We start from the raw sequence: 19585 nt of genomic DNA, 5'->3' as shown, positions 1-19585 counted from the left end.
ACCTACCTCTCTCACTACTTCTTGTCCCAAGCTTCCCCTTTGGAAAGACTAATGAATACAAGTAATGAATCCGTCTGGAGCATGAGGGGGAAAGTAGGGAGCACAGAAAGTTAAGGCTGGAAAAGTTAGGCAGTGTTGCAAGTAATGACAGGCCTTGAATGTCAGGGCCCAGAAATTTGGAGTTAATCTTAAGGCTGAGACAACTGAGTGTTTTCAAGCAAAGGAACAGCATTGTTAGGCTTGCATTTTAGAAAGATCTCCAGTGGGTCATTAAGGAGGGCTGACTTCTTTTAGACATCCCTCCCAGATAAATTAGTCACACCTCACTCCCCACAGCATCCTGAGCTTACCCCAGCACAACATCACCTCATCTGTATTGTCATTGGGTTAACCTGGTCCACCTTCCCAGATTCTTTCAGAGTCCAGTGCTTGGCACAGTGCCTGGGTGAAAGTGTAAGATTAGGCTCTTTAAAAAGTATCAGTTTACAGGGGCAACTGGGTGGCTCAGTCAGTTAATCTTCCGACTCCAGCTCAGGTCATGACCTCATGGTTCGTGGGTTTGAGCCCCGTGTCGGGCTTGGTGCTGACAGCTCAGAGCCTGGAGCCTGCTTTGGATTTTGTGTCTCCCTCTCTCTCTGTTCCTCCCCTGCTCATGCTCTGTGTCTCAAAAAAAAAAAAAAAAAAAAGTAAAAAAAAATTTAAGTATAAGTTACATAAATCAATGAAAGAATGGCTGAGTGGATTGATGTGCTGGGGAAAGTCGCAGAGGGGCAAAGTTATTTCATAATCCAGGTAGAAAACTATGAGAACTTGAACAGAATTGGAGGGGAGAGAATGGATTTTGGTAATACAGTATTTAGAAGACAGGAAACACAGTTCTTGGTGCCTATTTGAAGATGAGGGCTGAGGGGAAAGGATAAGACTAAAATAATTCCCAGAGTTCAGTTTTGATGCCCTGTGGGACATCCATTTAGCAATGTCCAGCAAGCAATTGGGTTTGAGTGTGAAGTACAGGGATTTAAAGAGGTCTGAGCTGGAATTATGAATTTAGAAATCATCAGCATACCAGCCGGAAGTAATTGAAGCCTTGGACATGAATGACATCAAGGGAGGCTTGATTATGATCCCTAGACAAAACAGGCTGCAGTCAGGGCCCTGCCTAATGCATCATGGCATTGTCCTGCACTCTTAAGAGCAAACCCCCACCTTGGTTTGATAGTATCCCAGTCTCTAGAACTCCACTGCCTGAACATCCTGGTCCTAAGGCTCAGGCCCCTGCTCTTGGACTAGCCAAGCTGCTATGTTCAGGCTCTTCCTGGGGCATGGTCCTCTGCTACCATCTACTGATGGGATTCTGACTGCTTCAGCCTTTCTATCTTTAAGCTCCCTCACAACCCATAGCTACATGCCATACGGCATCTAGGCACACAGGTGAACCTCTTGGCACCATACCCTGACCCAAAGTTCATCTTGCTTCCCCTTTACATCTCAGGTGCACAGAAAACTTTATCCTAATTCCATAATCCCCCCCGTGAACTCTGACTTGCAGACCCTCCAACCTCCGATCCCAACCTAATGAAGCCTGTACCTTATTCTACCACTAGATGGAAGCAGACGAGGTCACAGAAGAGCCTCAAACCACCATGGATGCAGAGGAACACCCCTCTTCAAAGGACCCCTCTGCCAAGGACTCACAGGAGCCCCCTGGCCCTGAAACATCCTTTGAGACTTCCATCCCTGAGACCCCTTTAGAGCCCCACACCTCTGAGATCCCTTTAGAGCCCCACATCTCTGAATCTCATAGGACACCATCTGCTTCCCAGGCCCTTTTAGAGACCCGCACCTCTGAAACCCCTTTGGCAACTTACATCCCTGAGACCCCCTTAGAGCCCCACACCTCTGAATCTCATATGACACCATCTGCTTCCCAGGCCCCTTTAGAGATCCACACCTCTGAAACCCTTTTGGAGCCTTCCATCCCTGAGACCTCTTTAGGATACTCTGTCTCTGAGATCCCTTTGGAAACCACTATCCCTGAGACCCTATTGGAGACTCACATGTTTAAGGTCCCAGAGAAACACCTTTCTTTTCATACCTCATCACAAGGCCGTATCACTGTACCTTCCTCTAATACTCTGAAGGAAGACCTCTCTGAGTATTCCTCCAGTGAGGTCTCACAGACAGGGAGGTCTACCCAGATCTCTGAGTCTGAGATCCTTCTAAAGCACTCCCTTTCAGGCCCTTCAGCCCAGGTCCACCTGGACACATCTGCAAAGGAGAAGGAAGAGGAAGGAGAGGACAAGGAGCAGGTGGATGCCACTGACAGTACCGCACACACAGCTCAGCCTGGACACCAGCTGGGCAAGAAGAAGGGGAAGAAAGGAGTTAGCCGTAATTGTGCCTGCACTTTTCCCCATTCCCCATTATATATATATAATTTATTGTCAAATTAGTTAACATACAGTGTACACAGTGCACTCTTGGCTTAGGGAGTAGATTCCCATGGTTCATCACTTATATACAACACCCAGTGCTCATCCCAGCAAGTGCCCTCCTCAATGTCCATCACCCATTTTCCCTGCCCCCTAACCCCCCACCCCATCAACCCTTAGTTTTTTCTCTGTATTTTAGAGTCTCTTTTGGTTTGCCTCCCTCTCTGTTTGTAATTATTTTTTTCTTTCCCTTCCCCCATGGTCTTCTGTTAAGCTCTTCAAGTTCCACATATGAGTGAAAACATAGGATATCTGTCTTTCTCTGACTGACTTATTTTTTAGCATAATACTCTCCAGTTCCATCCAAGTTGTTGCAAATGGCAGGATTTCATTCTTTCTCATTGCCAAGTAGTATTCCATTGTGTATATAAACCACATCTTCTTTTTTTTTTTAATTTTTTAATGTTTATTTATTTTTGAGAGACAGAGGCAGCATGAGTGGGGGAGGGGCAGAGAGAGACGGAGACCCAGACTGTGAGGCAGGCTCCAGGCTCTGAGCTGTCAGCACAGAGCCCGACGCAAACCACATCTTCGTTATCCATTCATCAGTTGATGGACATTTGGGCTCTTTCCATAATTTGGCTTTCCGTAATTTGTTGAAAGCGCTGCTATAAACATTGGGGTACATGGGGTACATGTGCCCCTATGAATCAGCACTCCTGTATCCTTTGGATAAATTCCTAGTAGTGCAATTGCTGGGTCATAGGGTAATTTTATTTTTAATTTTTTTGAGGAACCTCCACACTGTTTTCCAGAGCGGCTGCACCAGTTTGCATTCCCACCAACAATGCAAAAGGGTTCCCCTTTCTCCATGTCCTCTCCAGCATCTATTATTCCCTGAATTGTTAATTTTAGCTACTCTGACCAGTGTGAGATGGTATCTCAATGTGGTTTTGATTTGTATTTCCCTGATGATGAGTGACATTGAACATCTTTTCATGTGTCTGTCAGCCATTCAGATGTCTTCCTTGGAAAAGTGTCTTTTCATGTCTTCTGCCCATTTCTTCACTGGATTATTTGTTTTCCAGGTGTTGGGTTCGTTAAGTTCTTAATAGATTTTGGACACTAATCCTTTATCTGATATGTCATTTGCAAATATCTTCTTCCATTCCATTGGTTGCCTTTTAGTTTTGATTGTTTCCTTTGCTGTGCAGAAGCTTTTTATCTTTGGAGCTCCTGGGTGGCTCAGTCAGTTAAGCATCTGACTTCGGCTCAGGTCATCATCTCACAGTTCATGAGTTTGAGCCCTGCATCAGGCTCTGTGCTGACAGCACAGAACCTGGAGCCTGCTTCAAATTGTGTCCCCCCTCTCTCTCTGCCCCTCCCCTGCTCACTCTCTCTCTCTCTCTCTCAAAAATAAGTGAACTTAAAAATTTTTTTGTAGAATCTTTTTATCTTGATGAGGTCCCAATAGTTCATTTTTGCTTTTATTTCCCTTGCCTTCAGAAACATGTCAAGTAAGAAGTTGCTGTGGCTGAGGTCAAAGAGGTTGTTGCCTGTTTTCTCTTCTAGGATTTTGATGGTATCCTGTCTCACATTTAGGTCTTTCATCCATTTTGAATTTATCTTTGTGTATGGTGTAAGAAAGTGGTCCAGTTTCATTCTTCTGCATATTGCTGTCCAGTTCTCCCAGCACCATTTGCTAAAGAGGCTTTTTCCATTGCATATGCTTCCCTGCTTTATCAAAGATTAGTTGGCCATATATTTGTGGGTCCAATTCTGGGTTCCCTATTCTATTCCATTAGTCTATGTGTCTGTGCCAGTTACCATACTGTCTTGATGATTACAGCTTTGTAGTAGAGGCTAAAGTCCGGGATTGTGATGCCTCCAGCTTTGGTTTTCTTTTTCAACATTACTTTGGCTATTCAGAGTCTTTTGTGGACTTTTCCCCATTCTCATCACTGTCTTACACCTGTCTCAATAAGAGGGGATTGGGTTACTCTTTGACCTGGCCCCTTCTTTTAGTTTTAGGGACTCCTTACTTCCCTTTGGTTACTCAGCCTCTCCCTTCCCAGGTTATGCAGTTCAACCAGAGGTCCCCACTCAGCAGACAGAGAAGGTGGAAGTGGCTAAGGCAATGCACAGAAAGAAGTTCAGTGCTCAGGCAAATTATCTTTTCCAATGGGAGAAGAATGCAACCCTGAATGCCATCCAGACAGGTGAGCCCAGGAAGCCCTTGAGAGGCCTGTGACAGGCCCATGGCCAACCTCCAATCCAACTATATCAGGAAACCTGCCCTGAACAATGGAGAGCTGCTCCTTGTAGAAATGGCAATGCTGCCTGCCTGAAATATTGGAGTGGAGCAGGCAGGTGGGCCAAAGTGGATGGCATGGGTGCAGGAAAAAAGTGAAGATATTCATATAAAACCCAGGTAGGGACAGGCAGCTAAAATGAAGTTGTTTAAAAAAAAAAAAAAAGCAGGGCCACAGGCCGACCCCACATCTAGGGCTCTAATAGCCTACACCAAACAGACCTTAAAGCAGAGATGGCCCAGACCTTGGATAGTCCAGGAGACTTGGTGCTCTGACATGGCAAAAGGCCTTGGTCCCCTTGGTTGAACTCCATTAAAAGGCTGTCACCCTGCATGCCAGACCGAGAATCACCTGGTACCCAAAAGCCATGAGTCTCTCCACCAAAAAGGAGAGTTGTACCTCCCAGCCCTGTCAATTCCAAGTCTCAGCCCAGAATTAGTACTTTTCACAGCCCCATTAGTGGCTTGCTAGCTTATCTAGTCGGCATATAAAGGGTGTGCAGATGTGCTAGGTATACATATGCCATCCGGTGTGTGAGCATGTGTACCTGTGTTGCTGAACTTCATGTCTACAGGGAATACCTTCAGAAAGAAGGCCACCCTGACCCACTCTGCAGATTCTGGGGTTTCTAGACTGAATTAGATAGACATCACTGTATTTATTTTTGTCTTTCATACTTCCTTTCCCCTTATGATAGGAAGAGAGTTATGTTGAGACTAGATGGGCCTAAGATAGAAAGACAGCCAGGTAATTCTATGTCCTTCTCCCTTCTCCATGCAATTTGCTTTCCTCATTCTCATGCAGGGTCCCTTCCCCTTCCACCCCGGGGCCAAGAAAGTCACAATGATCTCATTTGGGTCTCTAGAGAATCCATGTATGTTCTGTGTAGAGAAAGAGCAAGTGTAAGCTTTTATTTATTCAGCATTTATTGAGCACCAACTATGTGTCAGGCATTGAGGTAGATGTGGAGGTAGTGGTTGGTGGGATTTCAAAAACAAAACCCCTCAAATAATTTGTACTCTAATGGGAGACACCAAAAAGTAAAAGGATAATTGTAATTCATTCTAATAATTGCTGTGACTGAGGTTAGCCCAGAGTGCTGCATGAGCAGAGATAAGAGGCACCCAATCTTGGGGGCTCAGGGAATAAGCCTTGGAACGGATGACTTCTCAGCTGAAATCTGTAAGATGAGTAAAAAGAGGTGGCCAGGTAAAAAGTGAGGTAAGGTGAGACATGACAGGGCAAGGCACCAGGAGGAAACTGCAAGCAATGTTGGACAGAGCTCAGCTCTGGACCAGGAGAATTGTACAGGCATTTCTGTGGCAAAGGTCAAGAGTTGGGACTATATCCTAAGGGCACGTGAGAGTCACTGCAAGATTTTAAATGGGACAACAACACGACCAAATTTGTGTTTTTGAAAGACCACTGTGTCAGTAGCATAGACTGGAGAAAGATACGACTGGATGTAGGAAGACTACATTTGGCCCTGGTAATAGTCTGGGTAAGAAGTGAATGGGTATAGGTGGATGAAGTAGATTCAAGAAACGCTGAGAAGACAAAACTGACCTTTGGATCTTTGGATGTGTAGGATAAGAAAGAAGGACATGCCTGGAATGACATCTAGGTGTTTGGCTTAAGAGACTGATTAGATGATGATGCCATTCATGAATGCCTAAAACAGAGTAGATGCATAAGTACACGTTGGATGAACAGAGGACAAAGGATGAGGGCGAGGTTCGGAAGGAAGAATTGAATTTACTGCATTTGAAGTGCTTGTGGAACATGCTGGTAAAAGGGTCCAGTAGACAACTGGCTGTATGGGTTTGAAGCTCAGGAGAGAAGTCTGGACTAGAGACATCCTTCATGAAAAGACATATGTTGTATGGAGATATTCTAAGCAAAAAGAGATGTTATCATGCAAATGTGAGTATGTGACCATGGAATTGACTGTGTTGTACCTTGCCTGGTATTTTCACAGTAAGCATCTGTGCCGTAGACCTCTTTGCCACAAATATTATTCTGCAAAGTTAATTGACCATAAGGCAATTTGCTGTAAAAGATAAAAAAAAATAACTAGTTGACAGTTTGATTTGACAGTTTGTTGGTTTTATCCACTGTTTGGCAGTTTGGTTTCATTTCTCCACTGACACAGTACTCCCATTTATATATATATATAGTATAAATCTTAGTCTTCATAATGGTCTACACTGTGGCAGAGTTTTGAGCTCACATTTCCCATACAACTTTGGAATGTCTATCAATGGACATGTGACAATATGCCAGGAGCAAACAACAGTGTAGGAGGCTTTCACAACACAATACACAGCTCAGTGGCAAATATGCATCCTAGTATTTGGAAATTGATACCTCTCTTAGTGAAGGAGGAAATTTTAGCAAAAAAAGAAAAAGTGAGATGCTGAACAAGGAGATGAGTCAACAAGCAAAAAAAAAAATTGTATAATGCTATGAATGAAAGACTTTGAAGACAAGTGCTTAGGGTACAATCCACAACATAAAATCAGTTATTTACACAGCATGGCCATGAATCTACACTATGCATTTTAAATTCAAATATTTGGATTTTGCAATAAGGTCATATTTAATTTTGGTATTCATTTTCCATGTTTAACTATGCCCTTTTTAATGAATGTCCTTTTATTTTTTTGTGATTTTATCTTTCGTGGCAAAATTGCCTATGGCCAATTAATCATGCAGTGGAAATGTTTGCGGTGAAAATGCTTGGAGCACAGATTCTTAAGGTGAAACTACCTAGAACCACCTGGTACACCGTCAAAATGGCATTCCAGATAATGTCTCCTCCCCCTACCAGTCCTTGTCCACTTATAACAGAAAGACAGTTTGGAATCAGAGCAGAGAGTAGAGGGTCCCACTCTGGACTATATAGCCTGATGTCAATTGTCCTGCTTTAGGGGCACTGACATTTATAATGGAGTCTGAGGTATAGTTGCCAGTCTCTGTTTAAACTCTAGTCTGCTTCATCTAAAGGCGGGGCACTGACTCCCATATCAGTGCTTGCACTTGACTCTCCCAGGCTTTCAAGCGGGACCTTGATATGTGGGCACTGACCCTTGTTCACCTCCACCTCTCATCTGTTCACCGAGTCTATCCTGCTGCTCTGGACAGAGTTCAGAATTCCGCTAGTGGAATCCTGGCCCCCACTCACTTCCATTGTGACTCTACCTATATACCCTGCCCTTTCAACAAAGCCTCACTGCTATAATGGGGCACTGACACTTCAGGCTGGCAGGATCAAGACAGAAGTAGCAAAGCCAAAAGCCACGCCTGGACAGGCTTTAGACCCTGAAAGATCATGGGTAAGGCAAGAAAAACTAGACTGACAATTAGGCACAGAATTGTGGATTGTGGCCCTGGCCAGAGTCAAAGACCAGAAGACACTAACTCTTTCCCACCCTCCTTATGGAACTTCAGTGTTAAGCCTAGAATACTGGGTCTCTCTTCTGTCCTGAAGGAGTTTGCTTATTCATTTAGTCAGTCAAGCTGTCTGTGCTCTCTGAGCACCTATTCTGGGCCAGGCCTTGTACGAGGACTAGAAATATAGGTGAAAACCTACAGTCTAAGAGGAATACAAGTGAAAAGTCCACTATTATAATGCATTGTACTGTGAGAGGAGTAGCAAAGGAGTCAGAGAAACAAAGAGGAGGAGCCCCTAGACAGGCAGAGGAAGTCAGGGACAACTGTTTGGTGGAGGTGACACTTCATTGTAGCCTTTAAATGGGAATGAGTCCCATAGCTGAAGGTCCCACTCCATAAGGACTCATACAGGATTCTTGCCTAGAAGTTGGAGTAGTCTCAGGTTTCATGAAGGGTGAGAAAATGAGTGGAATGTGCTCTCTGGTTCTCCCACATTTAAATGGCTCCACCCTTGCCTTGTAGTGAGATTGACCATGAAGCCAATTTCAGATCCCACTACTGAAACCAGGCTCTCAAGGGTTGTGGCATCTTGCTGGTGCCTATTCTCAGGGATACTTCCTAGCCTCACAAGCTTCTTTTTCTTGGTCTTCACCACTCATGACTTCTGGCCTATCCCTTTCTCCTGATTCTTAGAAAACTATAGGCAGCCCTTCTCAAGTTCATAGATAGCATCAGTTCAGGAACACCAGGAACATAAAGGGAAATAGGAAGGTGCCAAACTGGAAAAGTGAGGAAAACCCTCCTCCTGGTCCCAGAGCTGCCCAACCTCCTCCTCCTCTTCTGGTCCCTTTAACAACCACATTTCCTTAGGTGCCAGTCCTCACCATCTATTCTATACCTGGCCAATCATCTTCCCTTTCCCTCAACTTAGACACTTCAATGAAACAAAACAAAGTGAGGCTCTAATGTGGGAAGGGGAGGAAATGAGAATCTTAATAGCCACAGAGAACTCAGCAAGATTCATGTTCGTCTTCAAGCAAAATTTCATTTCGAATCTTCCTGCTCAGAAACCACTTCAGAAACTGAAGACTGTCTTCGGTCATTTCTGACAGGCTAACAGAAATGAAGTAGATCCTGGGGTGGGAAAGGAGCTGAAACACTTGTGGGATACTGAGAAAATCCGATGGGGAAGATGTCTCAAAGGGTGGAGATCATGGGTGGAGTGAATACACTGGGGAAGAGGTGAGACCACAGGGGCTGGGGGGGGGGGCGGTGCTTAGGCTATTTTTCCTTCTCACTCTTCCCTGTTAATTCCTCCACACTCAGGTCTCCATATTGGCTGGCGCTGCCCCCATTATCTATGGGACTGTTTCCAAATTGGAGATGAATCCAAATGCTTTTGTGGACACTTATTGAGAGAGCACCAGATCGTCTCAGGTAGGGAGAACTGACCAGCCCCTGTCCATGGGAAGGGAAAACTATACTCGGGCCATGTGTTGGGATGTATGAGAGAAAGTGTGTGTGTATTGGTATGGGGGAGGGGGACTGGCACAGGAAGGCTAGGCCCTATTAGGTGCCAGTCTAATCCTCCCATCCATCCCCATTCCCATAGACATATCTGTGCCCTGCAATGTGGGCCAGTGCCGCTGCCTCATGTTCTGCTTTATCCCATCACGCCCAGAGGAGGTGGGTGAGTTCTGGCTTAAAAGACGAGCTACCTTTGACCCTAAGGCCTGGAGGGCCCAATGTCGCTGCAAACACAGCCATGAAGACCATGCAGCTACTGGGTCCCATTCCTGCAGGGTGAAAGGTAATTTCTAGGGTGAGGGGAGTACAGGGGTGGGCATGGATGGGATGCACATGGTTTGGGGATGAGGATGGGGGAACTGGTAGGAGAAACTTGGGTTTGTGGTTGGTGAGGAAGAGAGGAGAACGTAGTCAGCCCGTGGGAAAGTGCCAATTCCCTATACTTGTCTTGGCTTCCCCCTTGCCCTAGGCTGTTGCTGCAACTGCTTTGAGTCTAATTTCCTCTGTGCGGCCTGTGACCGGCGCTGGGAGGAACATGAGACTTTCTTTGAGACTGAGGAGACCCGGCGACGAGGAGGGAGGCCTCACGGTAAGGGGGCAGGGGCAACCTGGAACGGGACCATTCCAGGACCATAGTCAGAAGGCCAGGCAGGAAGGTGCTCCCACCCTCAGTCATTCCATCCTGGACTACCTCTCTCTCTCAGCGCCTGCATCCCAAACTTGCACCGGTCTCCAACCCCAGGAGCAGACTGTGTGCCTTTTGCAGAGATGCCTACCCTCTGAGAAGCCATCGTCAGGAATTCTGACTCTGAGACTTTACAGACACAGGGGCCCTCCGGCCATCCCAGCACCCATCCCAGACCTCCTGGGCTCCCTGGCCCACACAACCTGTGGCCTGGCCCTAAATTTGACCCCCATACCTGACCCTTTCACCTCTGCTTTTCCCTCCTCCAGGGACAGACACTGTCAACACCTGGCGCAAGCCTCTCTGAGCCTGGCTCGAATCAGCAATAAAGAAAGGGGAAGCCACTGGAATCTGGCCTGCTTCTGTATGGGGTGGACAGAACCCAGCCCAGTGACAAACACCCTAGGACCTTAGAGTTGGTACCTGTTGGGAACAAGAGAGGGCACCGCACAGGAGAGAGGCTGGATCAAAGCATCTGCCTCCACCACACCCACACTCAAGCTGCTAGCTCTGGCATCAGAAGGAGAGTGGCTTCAAGGAAGCCAAGGAGGGAGGGGGGTTTAAGAAGGATAGAGGAAACACTGATGTTAGATGCAGTTGGGGACTCCAGTAGGATAAAGACTGAAAAGTGTCCATTGGATCTTACAATTAGAAGGTCTTCAGATAATGTAGTTTCAGTGATGCAGTGGAGGTAGAAACCAAGTGGTAAGTTTGAAAGAGTTTCTTTAAGAAGCTTGGATGAAAAGAGCAGGAGAGAAGTCAGACAATATCCAGAGGGAGATGTGCAGTCAAGGAAGCATTTTTTAGGAGGGAAAAAAGGAAGGGACCAGTAGAGAAAAAGATTTTGAAGATGCAGAAGAAAAACAGAGATACCTGGTGAGACAAGATGCCAAAGATGGAGGGAGGGAATGAGGTCAGGGCAGAGGTGAAGGGATTTGTTCTACACAGGAGAAACACCGCTTCCTAAGACCAAGAGGAAGGAAGAAAGAAAAGGATGGGGACTTCCCTGAGCTGCAGGGAGGAGGATCTTGAAGTTCCCCTGCAAAGTAGGAGACAAGGTCAGTTGCTGGTGGGGGAGGAGAGGGATAAGAGTGGGGAGTAGGAGATGGGAAGACAGAGGCGAAGGTGTGGGAAGGCTAAGGTGGGGAACTGGAGAAAAACCTGATCAGTGGATAGTTGAGGATTCAGGGACAGCTGAAAGCAGGAATCTAGTTAAAGAGGAAGAGAGAAACAAAATAGATTGATGGTGATGGAAGGTATCAGGGAGGATGATCAGGAAAATAAAGCAAAAAAGAAGGCTTGAGGATGTGGAGAGAGCTGACCATACAAATGGAAAGAAAGTGAAGCCAGGAAGCAACTGACAGATTGAATAAAGGAACAGTCAAAGGACTAGGACGCTCTAATAAGGTGCAGTAGCAGATGTAGTGGTAGGGATCGAAGCATAGGAGACAGTGGTCAGAACCTACAGAGAGTTGCAGCTCTCACGTGAGAAAAGCTGCCAGGGATCACAAAGTTTGGAGTAAAAACTGTAGGCCAGGGGCCAAAATCAGTGAATCATAGATTATTTTTATGCGGAGTGGGAGATTCTGGCACTAATTGGTTCTGTGATCCTAGGCATATCATCACTTTCCCTCTCTGGGCCTCAGTTTCTGGATCTATAAAAGAGGAATAATCTCTGTGCTACTTGCTCTCCCTGAGAACCTAAAGAAATCACCAGTTTCAAAGTGCTTTGTAGTCACCTACCCTGCCTGGCTGGTTTCCTTCCTCTTCCTAGATCCCAGCTCTTTTTATCTCTTGAACTTCTCCAGAGCAGCTCTAGGGGTTGCTGCTGTCTCAGAGGCACCACGAGAACTGCATACAGCCTCTAGGGCACAGAGAAAAGGCCAGTCAGTCACATTTCCCCACATTTGGGGATGCTATCTGTCCTTCCAAAGGAAGGAATACAATCTGGACTGCTAGAACTCCTAGGGGAAATTACAGGGTCAAATGTCTGCCCATTGGAGGAAAAAGGCCTTTCTAACAATAATATGGCTATACAAAAGATTATTCTTATCTCCAGAAGTAGAGTTCTTCTTGACTGCTGATATGCAATTAGTGCCATAATGACCATTCACTGAAACAAATTCAATAGTCAACAGTAAAGGAATGGTTACTGTAATAAACTCATTCAAGGAAGTAATATGCAGACATTACAAAGTATATTTACATAGACTATGTAATAATATGGAAAATTGATTGTAAGGGGCAGAATAGGAATATACATCCAATACATATGTACTTTGTATAATGAACGGAAATGAAACACCAAATGTTATTCATTCCACAATCACTGATGTGCTAAAACAACAATAACAACAACAACTACAACAAAAACCACCTAAAGATACAGTGGTGGCGGGGCGCCTGGGTGGCGCAGTCGGTTAAGCGTCCGACTTCAGCCAGGTCACGATCTTGCGGTGCGTGAGTTCGAGCCCCGCATCAGGCTCTGGGCTGATGGCTCAGAGCCTGGAGCCTGTTTCCGATTCTGTGTCTCCCTCTCTCTCTGCCCCTCCCCCATTCATGCTCTGTCTCTCTCTGTCCCAAAAATAAACGTTGAAAAAAAAAATTAAAAAAAAAAAAAAAAAGATACAGTGGTGGCTTTTGTCCTAAGTGTTAACTGTCAGGCTAAACCTTGGTTGGGTAAGTATATTAGCATTTTGTGACCCCTGTTCCTTAGGTCAAAAATATATATTCCAACAAAATGAAATATACTTCTCACCCAGCAATGACACACTCCCGTTGTCCCTCAAACCCGACTAACTGAAAATACCAGGTACGAGGCTGTTTCATACACCATTTCTGATTAGAAAAGAACATTGGATACCTACTCCTTTGCTTGTTAGTCGTGCGCAAAGACAGGTCACTATCGCCGCCTCCCGTTAAAAAGAAGGAAGAGGAGGAGGAGGAGGAGGAGGGGGAGGGGGAGGAGGAGGAGGGGGAGGGGGAGGGAGAGGGGAGGGGGAGGAGGAGAAGAAGAGGAAGAAGAAAGCAAAAAAAAAGAAGTCCTGAAAACGAACTGCAGAATCTTCAATGTTGGAGTATGCACACAAGAACATAAACAAGGGACTGCCCTTAGATGAGTAAGTTAAAAACCTTTGAAATGCTCAAGGGTCTGAAATGCCCTCGTGGGGAAAACGCTGGCTATCTTATACCTCCAGTTAAATACAGAGAACTGAGGGTTGATGGGGGTTGGGGTGGAAGTGGGAATGGCCATCACTGGCATTGAGGAGGGCACTTGGGATGAGCACTGGGTATTGTAAGCAATGAATCATGGGAATCCACTCCCGAAGCCAAGAGCACACTGTATATATACAGTGTATGCTAGCGAACTTGACAATAAATTACAAGAAAACAAACAAAAAAAAAGATAAAAGGACCGGCCTCAGTTCACCTTCAGCCTCACAGGGCAGGCATTCCCGCCCCCTTCTTCCGGGACTCCTAAAACCTTGGCCTCCAGGGGTTGCGGTGATTCCCGGAGCCAGCCAGCGCCGAGTGCCCGCCCTCAGAACCCGCCCTCCTCCTGACCAATGCGGGGAGAGGGTCTACGATGTCAGAGGCTCGGCGCCGCACCAATGTTGTGCAGCAGAGCCAAACGGAGTTAAATCCCACGTCTCTTAATCCTTCCAATGGAGTGAGAAAGTCTCTTGGGGAAACACTTAGGGGGCCCAATGGCAAAGGAACTTTCACTCTGACCAGAAGTCGAAGCCAATGAAGTGGAAAACTAGCCCACGAGCTGGCAGAAGCAGCCAATGGGATGAAAAGATTCCGCCCCCACCGTGGCGGCGGAGCCAGTGGAGTGAATGACACGACCCTCTGGTCCAAAGGACCTCAAGAGAAGCCCAGGAGCGCGGCCAATGGGATGGCAGGGCTCGCTCGCGGCCTCCAGCGGAGCCAATGGCCGTCGTTTGCCGGCTCCGTGGCGGCCCCCACCTCGGGCGACTGCGGGGCCTGCTTGCTGGCCGGAGGAGAGATTCGGCGGCTGAGGGCAAGATGGCGGCGGCCCTGGTGCTGGCCGCCGGGCTGCGCGTGGCGCGCGGGGCTGTAGCGCTGGTGGGGCCGCGGGGGGCGCAGGTGAGGAGCGGCCGCGGGGGCGCGGAGGGCGTCCCGCGGGCTCTGCTGCCCTCCGGGGCCGGCGTTCTCCCCCAGGCGCGTGCAGCCCATTGGCCTCGCGGGGACGGAGCCCGAGCGTCTGGAAGGGAATGCTGCCTCTCCTGGAGGCGCAAGCTCCAAGGCCGCTTGGCGAGGTCGGGCTGGTAGTCGGCAGCAGCCTCTCGGCGGTGGCTCGGGCGCCCAGGTGGCGACAGGGTCGGTGCGTTGGCTGCTGCCTCCTAAAACCGAACGCCTGTTCCGGGCAGCCTCCTGAGTGCCCCCTGCAGGAAGTGAGGTTTGTCTTCTCGGAGCCAGTCTTCTGCCCGCCTCAGACCCCTGGCCTTCTGAACACGTGTTAATCTCTCATCTTCCCATTTACCAGAGGGGTCAGGTTCATTCCAACTCTTTCTCCCATGGTGTGACAGCACTGACTTGAGCCTTCTCTGAGCCCCCGGAAACGGGCATCCCTACCCTCAGTCCCCTGCGTCTGTCGTTGCTGAATTCACTTAACTCTTCCTTTCACTGATTCAAGGAACTGGAGTTAAAATTCACAAAAGAGCTCAGATGTAACACCAAGACATGTTTGTGTCAAACAGGGAAATTGGGTGAAAACCTGAATAAAACAGGTAAAATACCTTAGAGATTAGATAACAAGTAATGGAAATAAGTGGAAACTTAGTAACAGGGCTTGAGTACAGGGAAAGAGCTCCAATGGTCTTAAAAGATGATGCAGAAAACTTTATATTTGAAGCCAAGAGGAGGGATTTATCTAAGGTAATTCCGTGATAAAAGAGGAACCAAATCTTAAGTTTCCAGTTCTCATCCTGTGTCCTTTCTCCTGAACAGTGCTAAATTTACTAGACACTTTAGGAACAGGAATCAATTGCAGTACTGAATCCTGTATTGTATCTAACCAGGCTCAGCACTATCTGACCCTACTCTCTACTGCTGACACTCTGAAATTGAGGAAATTTTCCTTAGGATGGGAGCCACTAATAGGTTCTTAGAAGGGTGAAGTTAATGATTATCAGAGCCCGGCCTCTGCCGGCTCCTGACTATATGGGAGAGGTATTGTCAACCCCCTCCCTTGGGTATGTCTGACCCACTTTCAGGTCCGAGGAGCTGCAGGTGTGACCGATGGAAATGAAGTGTCCAAGGCCCAGCAGGCAGCTCCTCAGGGAGCAGCCCCAACTGTCTTCTCCCGGATCCTGGATGGAAGCCTCCCAGCTGACATTTTGTATGAGGACCAGCAGGTGGGGTGCCCTTAGGACCCATCCTCTTGGGAATTTAATAGGTACCATCAGCCTGTTGAAGTAACAAGGTGGCCTCTGGCCTTTCACTGCTTCCAGTGTCTTGTATTCCGTGATGTGGCCCCTCAGGCTCCTGTGCACTTCCTGGTCATTCCTAAGAAGCCCATTCCTCGGATTAGCCAGGCTGAAGAAGAAGACCAGCAGGTGGGAAGAATAGAGCCAAGGTTTGGCTTTGGGGGGAACCCTGGACTCAGCTAGAGATTTTGCTCCCTGTGAATGAAGCCACCCATCTCCCTCCCTTTCCCTCTAGCTTCTAGGACACCTTCTCCTTGTGGCTAAGAAGACAGCAAAGGCTGAGGGGCTGGGAGATGGATACCGACTTGGTGAGTGACTTTTGGCCATTGAGCCCCTTGCCTATGAATTCTCATACCTACCCTTCAATATGATCTTTATTCTTTGACCTTTCCCGTGATCCTGACCCCCTAACCCCAAGCTCCATTTCAGTGATCAATGATGGGAAGCTGGGCTCACAGTCCGTGTATCATCTGCACATTCATGTACTTGGGGGCCGACAGCTCCAGTGGCCTCCAGGTTGAACCTTCCAACTGACCAAGAACCCAAGACCTGGATTCTTGGAGGATGGGGGAAAAGGGACCCTGTGATGCTAATAAACTTGTTCTCCCTCAATTTTGGATCACTGTCTTAAATATATAAAGATTTATATCACAAATAGAAAAGAAAACATTAAAGATAATGATTCTATGGTACCTGGCTGGCTCAGTTGTTGGAGCATGCAACTCTTGATCTTGGGCTTGAGTTCGAGCCCCACGTTGGGTGTGGCGATTACTTAAAAATACAATCTTAAAAAAAAAAAGATTATGGTCTTGACTATGGTCTGAGTGAGAGACATTAAGGAGGCCCATCCTGTAGTGAAAGAAGCATTTGCCTATAGATTTGTGAGTCCTCATGACAAATGGTCCACCTAGGTCAAGCTTCTAGAAAAATAGCAATAGAAATAAGCCTATATGAGTAGGGAGAGACTGAAACCCAGGGGTGAGACACTCAATCCTGGCCCTTATTCAGATGCCAAGACAAGTTCTAGGGTGGTCTGGGAGGAGGATGGTCAACGTGAGGGTCTTTTACTGAAGGAGAAGTAATCACACCAAAAAAAAAAAAAAAAGCTGCCACTCTTCGATCCCCATGTCTCACCATTTTGCTTTTTAGTTGTTTGATGTATTTTAAACCTTAAACTTTTAAAAGACTCCCTGCCCCACCCCATTTTTTAGAATGAACTGCGGGTAAGTTACTGTTGCCCCTACACAAGTACACTGTCTGATACTAAAGCCCTGTGCTTGTCTCCAACACAAAGAACCACCTTAGAAAGCCTCAGAAAGAATCATGCTTAAGTGTAGAAGGCAGAACCCTAGACTAGCGGAACCTTAAGAGCTGGGCTGAGGCGGAACGGAGTCTGAACGGAAAGCAAACTTCCTAGACTTCCCCAGGTTTAAGACTTCCGCCCCGCAGAGAATTTGTCTCCACCCCCACCCAGCACTTCCGCCCAACTCTAGTCCTGCGCAGTCTCCTGGAATTATTTGCCGTCTCTATGGCAACCCGGTAGCTGGAGACTGAAGATGGAGACCGCGCAGTCTACCAAGGGATCGAGATGTCGGTGAGAGCGGCAGCTTTGGCGGCTGGTGTAAGGGGACAAGAAAGGTCAGCGGACTTACACCGCTTTTGACAACTTTGTCGCATTCGCTTTCTTTCAGATCTTTAGATGTACAGCCTGGCACTGAAGGACTAGGGTCCACTTCAGAACCATTTTCTTCGGATGGCCATCCTATAACGGCCCTGGCAGCCGCAACTACAGCAGCTGCGGCCTCCTCCACCGACAAAGCGACTGTGTTATCCGCAAAGACCCCAGCGTGCCACTCTGAGCCGAACCTTCTCATGAACCACTCCTCTGACAGTCTTCTGGGGGATCCCTGCACTGGAGCCAGCTTTACCCACAGCATTGGCCATGGGAAACTTGGCATTGAGCCTATCTATGTTTCCCATATTGCTCAGGATCCCTGTACTACAAAAGACCTTAGCTCTAGTCCTGGCCCTATTCTTGGCTCCAGTTCTGGTTCCTGCCATGGCTCTGGTCAAGACACTGGTCCTGATTCTGGCCCTGGTCCTGCTACTGACGCTGGGCCTAGTCCAGGCTGTGGCCATGACCGTGAGCCCAGCCCCTACAATCTTCCAAGTTTCAGAACCCCCCAAGCAGATCTGGTCCCTAATTATGCCTCCTGGAATCACTACTGCCACTGGGAACCGCGGAAACAACCCTGGAAATTTTTGCAAGTCTCAGAACCTGGTGCCCGAGGGCATTGGAAGACCCCTGAGGTTGAAGGGAAGTGTAAGGTTCCCAATGAAACATTGCCACGGGGCCACAGCCTTCTCTACAACTGGGAGGAGGAGGTATTAAGGTTTTGACCTGCTCCCTTTTCCTGAAGACTCCCCAATTTCCTGGGGGAGGCAGTAGTTTATGATGAGGGTGGGTGCCATAAAGGACATCCTGGTCACTCAACTTGGTGCCCACAGAGAGCCACCAACCACCTGGATCAAGTCCCAAGCATGCAGGATGGCTCCGAGAGTTTCTTCTTCCGACATGGACACCAGGGACTGCTGACCCTGCAGCTACAGTCACCCATGTCCTTCAGCACCACTCAGAAAGACTCATACCAGCCCCCACGAAACTGCTATCAGCCAACTCGAGGTGTGAAGCATGAGAGAATGGGCCAGAATGAGCAATCAGAGATAAAAGAGAGGAAGGAATTTCTAGTGGGACTATGGATTGTTTAATGGGTACAAGGGTAAAACCCCATGATTTTCCTTCTTTTCTCACATTTGTTTCTTTGGGCCTGCTTGTTAACCAGACTCTCCCACTCTCTCCACTCCCTGCCCTCCTACAGGAAAGCGTGAAGCCATGCTGGAGATGCTCCTGCGCCACCAGATCTGGTGAGAGGCTGGGCGAAGGGTAAAGGGGAGGCGGGGAAGACAAAAATCAGGGAAGAATGGCTTTGACGCCCCCAGGACTATACAGTAAAGAGGTGCAGGCAGAGCAGGAAGCCACAAGGAAGCAGTTTGAGGTCGAGTCTGTGACACACCATGACTACCGAAAGGAGCTGGTGCAAGCCGGGCCTCCTGCCCCAACCAAGGTGAGAACTTATCCCACCCCACTTGTACGGCTGGGCTCTAATGGGCTGTGGGAGAGCAGCAGAGGTTAAGAGAGGGAGCTTCAAACCAAGAGTTTTTCAGTATCTTTCCCTTCCAGCCTCACAACTACCGTCGGGAGCAACCTGAAACCTTCTGGATACAGAGGGCACCACAGCTACCGGTGTGTGAGGGTGTCAGGAGTTGGGGAAAACAAGGAGGGGGAAGAGGCTGTTCTATTCTGGCTTGGTGCAGAGCGGGATCTGTCCTCATTCTGGCCTTCCTCCAGGGTGTCAGTAGCATCAAGACTCTGGACACGCCATTCCGGAAGAACTGCAGCTTCTCAACACCAGTGCCTCTGTCTCTGGGGCAGCCTTTGCCCTATGAACCTGAGAATTACTCCCACCAACTGGGAGAAATATCTTCCCTTGTCTGTCAGGGAGGAGGACAGGGAGGTGGAATGGGTGGAACTACTATCTAAGGGTTGAGGAGGGAAGAGGGATATGGACTATGGAATCGATTTCTGTCTGTACTGGAGAGGTGGAAAGGAAGTGAATTCTGTCTGTACTTGGTGAAGAGGCTTCGCATAAAGGGTTCTCTCTCATCCTGAGACTGCTAATTCAGTGATTCTGTGAGTAACCATGTTCCTTGGATTTGCCCCTA

At 47.7% G+C, this 19585-nt stretch overlaps 3 protein-coding genes across 6 annotated transcripts; all 3 read left to right on the top strand.

Annotated features, from left to right (window-relative positions):
* Positions 1–1604: 1604 nt before the first annotated feature.
* Positions 1605–10699, top strand: FAM221B (family with sequence similarity 221 member B). Its single transcript, XM_032595635.1, has 8 exons — positions 1605–1707; positions 1780–1823; positions 1878–2361; positions 4508–4651; positions 9464–9574; positions 9750–9947; positions 10134–10253; positions 10619–10699. Exons 1-8 carry the CDS (start codon positions 1605–1607, stop codon positions 10654–10656), a joined length of 1242 nt encoding a protein of 413 aa, XP_032451526.1. The 3' UTR covers positions 10657–10699.
* Positions 10700–14237: 3538 nt separating this feature from the next.
* On the top strand, positions 14238–16414 carry HINT2 (histidine triad nucleotide binding protein 2). Of its 3 annotated transcripts, none has more exons than XM_030293770.1 (5): positions 14244–14459; positions 15590–15730; positions 15827–15931; positions 16038–16110; positions 16221–16310. In XM_030293770.1, exons 1-5 carry the CDS (start codon positions 14283–14285, stop codon positions 16232–16234), a joined length of 510 nt encoding a protein of 169 aa, XP_030149630.1. In that variant the 5' UTR covers positions 14244–14282; the 3' UTR covers positions 16235–16310. The 3 variants fall into 3 exon arrangements, with proteins under 3 accessions (XP_030149631.1, XP_030149630.1, XP_030149629.1); XM_030293769.1 differs by having other exon boundaries at positions 14252–14459; positions 16232–16414; XM_030293771.1 differs by lacking the exon at positions 15827–15931 and having other exon boundaries at positions 14238–14459; positions 16232–16414.
* A 538-nt stretch (positions 16415–16952) lies between these two features.
* Positions 16953–19562, top strand: SPAG8 (sperm associated antigen 8). 2 transcript variants are annotated; one of them, XM_030293912.1, is made up of 7 exons: positions 16954–17396; positions 17494–18187; positions 18311–18485; positions 18682–18727; positions 18813–18927; positions 19044–19106; positions 19212–19562. In XM_030293912.1, the coding sequence occupies exons 1-7, from the start codon at positions 17359–17361 to the stop codon at positions 19401–19403; spliced, it is 1323 nt and encodes a 440-aa protein (XP_030149772.1). In that variant the 5' UTR covers positions 16954–17358; the 3' UTR covers positions 19404–19562. The 2 variants fall into 2 exon arrangements, with proteins under 2 accessions (XP_030149771.1, XP_030149772.1); XM_030293911.1 differs by having other exon boundaries at positions 16953–17396; positions 19044–19562.
* The last annotated feature ends 23 nt before the right edge of the window (positions 19563–19585 follow it).

Source organism: Lynx canadensis, chromosome D4 (assembly GCF_007474595.2).
Source record: "Lynx canadensis isolate LIC74 chromosome D4, mLynCan4.pri.v2, whole genome shotgun sequence".
In the NCBI taxonomy this organism is placed as follows: domain Eukaryota; kingdom Metazoa; phylum Chordata; class Mammalia; order Carnivora; family Felidae; genus Lynx; species Lynx canadensis.
Note: the sequence above shows the minus strand (reverse complement) of the source record. Positions and strands in the feature narration are given on the sequence as shown.

What these genes read in the sequence shown, in the direction of transcription:
- FAM221B (XM_032595635.1), top strand. Translation starts at nt 1,605, where the DNA reads ATGGAAGCAGACGAGGTCACAGAAGAGCCTCAAACCACCATGGATGCA. An exon ending in GGACTCACAGGAGCCCCCTG is followed by an intron (nt 1,708 to 1,779) that starts GCCCTGAAACAT and finishes AGATCCCTTTAG; the next exon opens with AGCCCCACATCTCTGAATCT. An exon ending in CCATTCCTGCAGGGTGAAAG is followed by an intron (nt 9,948 to 10,133) that starts GTAATTTCTAGG and finishes CCCTTGCCCTAG; the next exon opens with GCTGTTGCTGCAACTGCTTT.
- HINT2 (XM_030293769.1), top strand. Translation starts at nt 14,283, where the DNA reads ATGGCCGTCGTTTGCCGGCTCCGTGGCGGCCCCCACCTCGGGCGACTG. An exon ending in CTGAAGAAGAAGACCAGCAG is followed by an intron (nt 15,932 to 16,037) that starts GTGGGAAGAATA and finishes CTTTCCCTCTAG; the next exon opens with CTTCTAGGACACCTTCTCCT. An exon ending in GGGAGATGGATACCGACTTG is followed by an intron (nt 16,111 to 16,231) that starts GTGAGTGACTTT and finishes GCTCCATTTCAG; the next exon opens with TGATCAATGATGGGAAGCTG.
- SPAG8 (XM_030293911.1), top strand. Translation starts at nt 17,359, where the DNA reads ATGGAGACCGCGCAGTCTACCAAGGGATCGAGATGTCG. An exon ending in ACCAAGGGATCGAGATGTCG is followed by an intron (nt 17,397 to 17,493) that starts GTGAGAGCGGCA and finishes GCTTTCTTTCAG; the next exon opens with ATCTTTAGATGTACAGCCTG. An exon ending in GGCCTCCTGCCCCAACCAAG is followed by an intron (nt 18,928 to 19,043) that starts GTGAGAACTTAT and finishes TTTCCCTTCCAG; the next exon opens with CCTCACAACTACCGTCGGGA.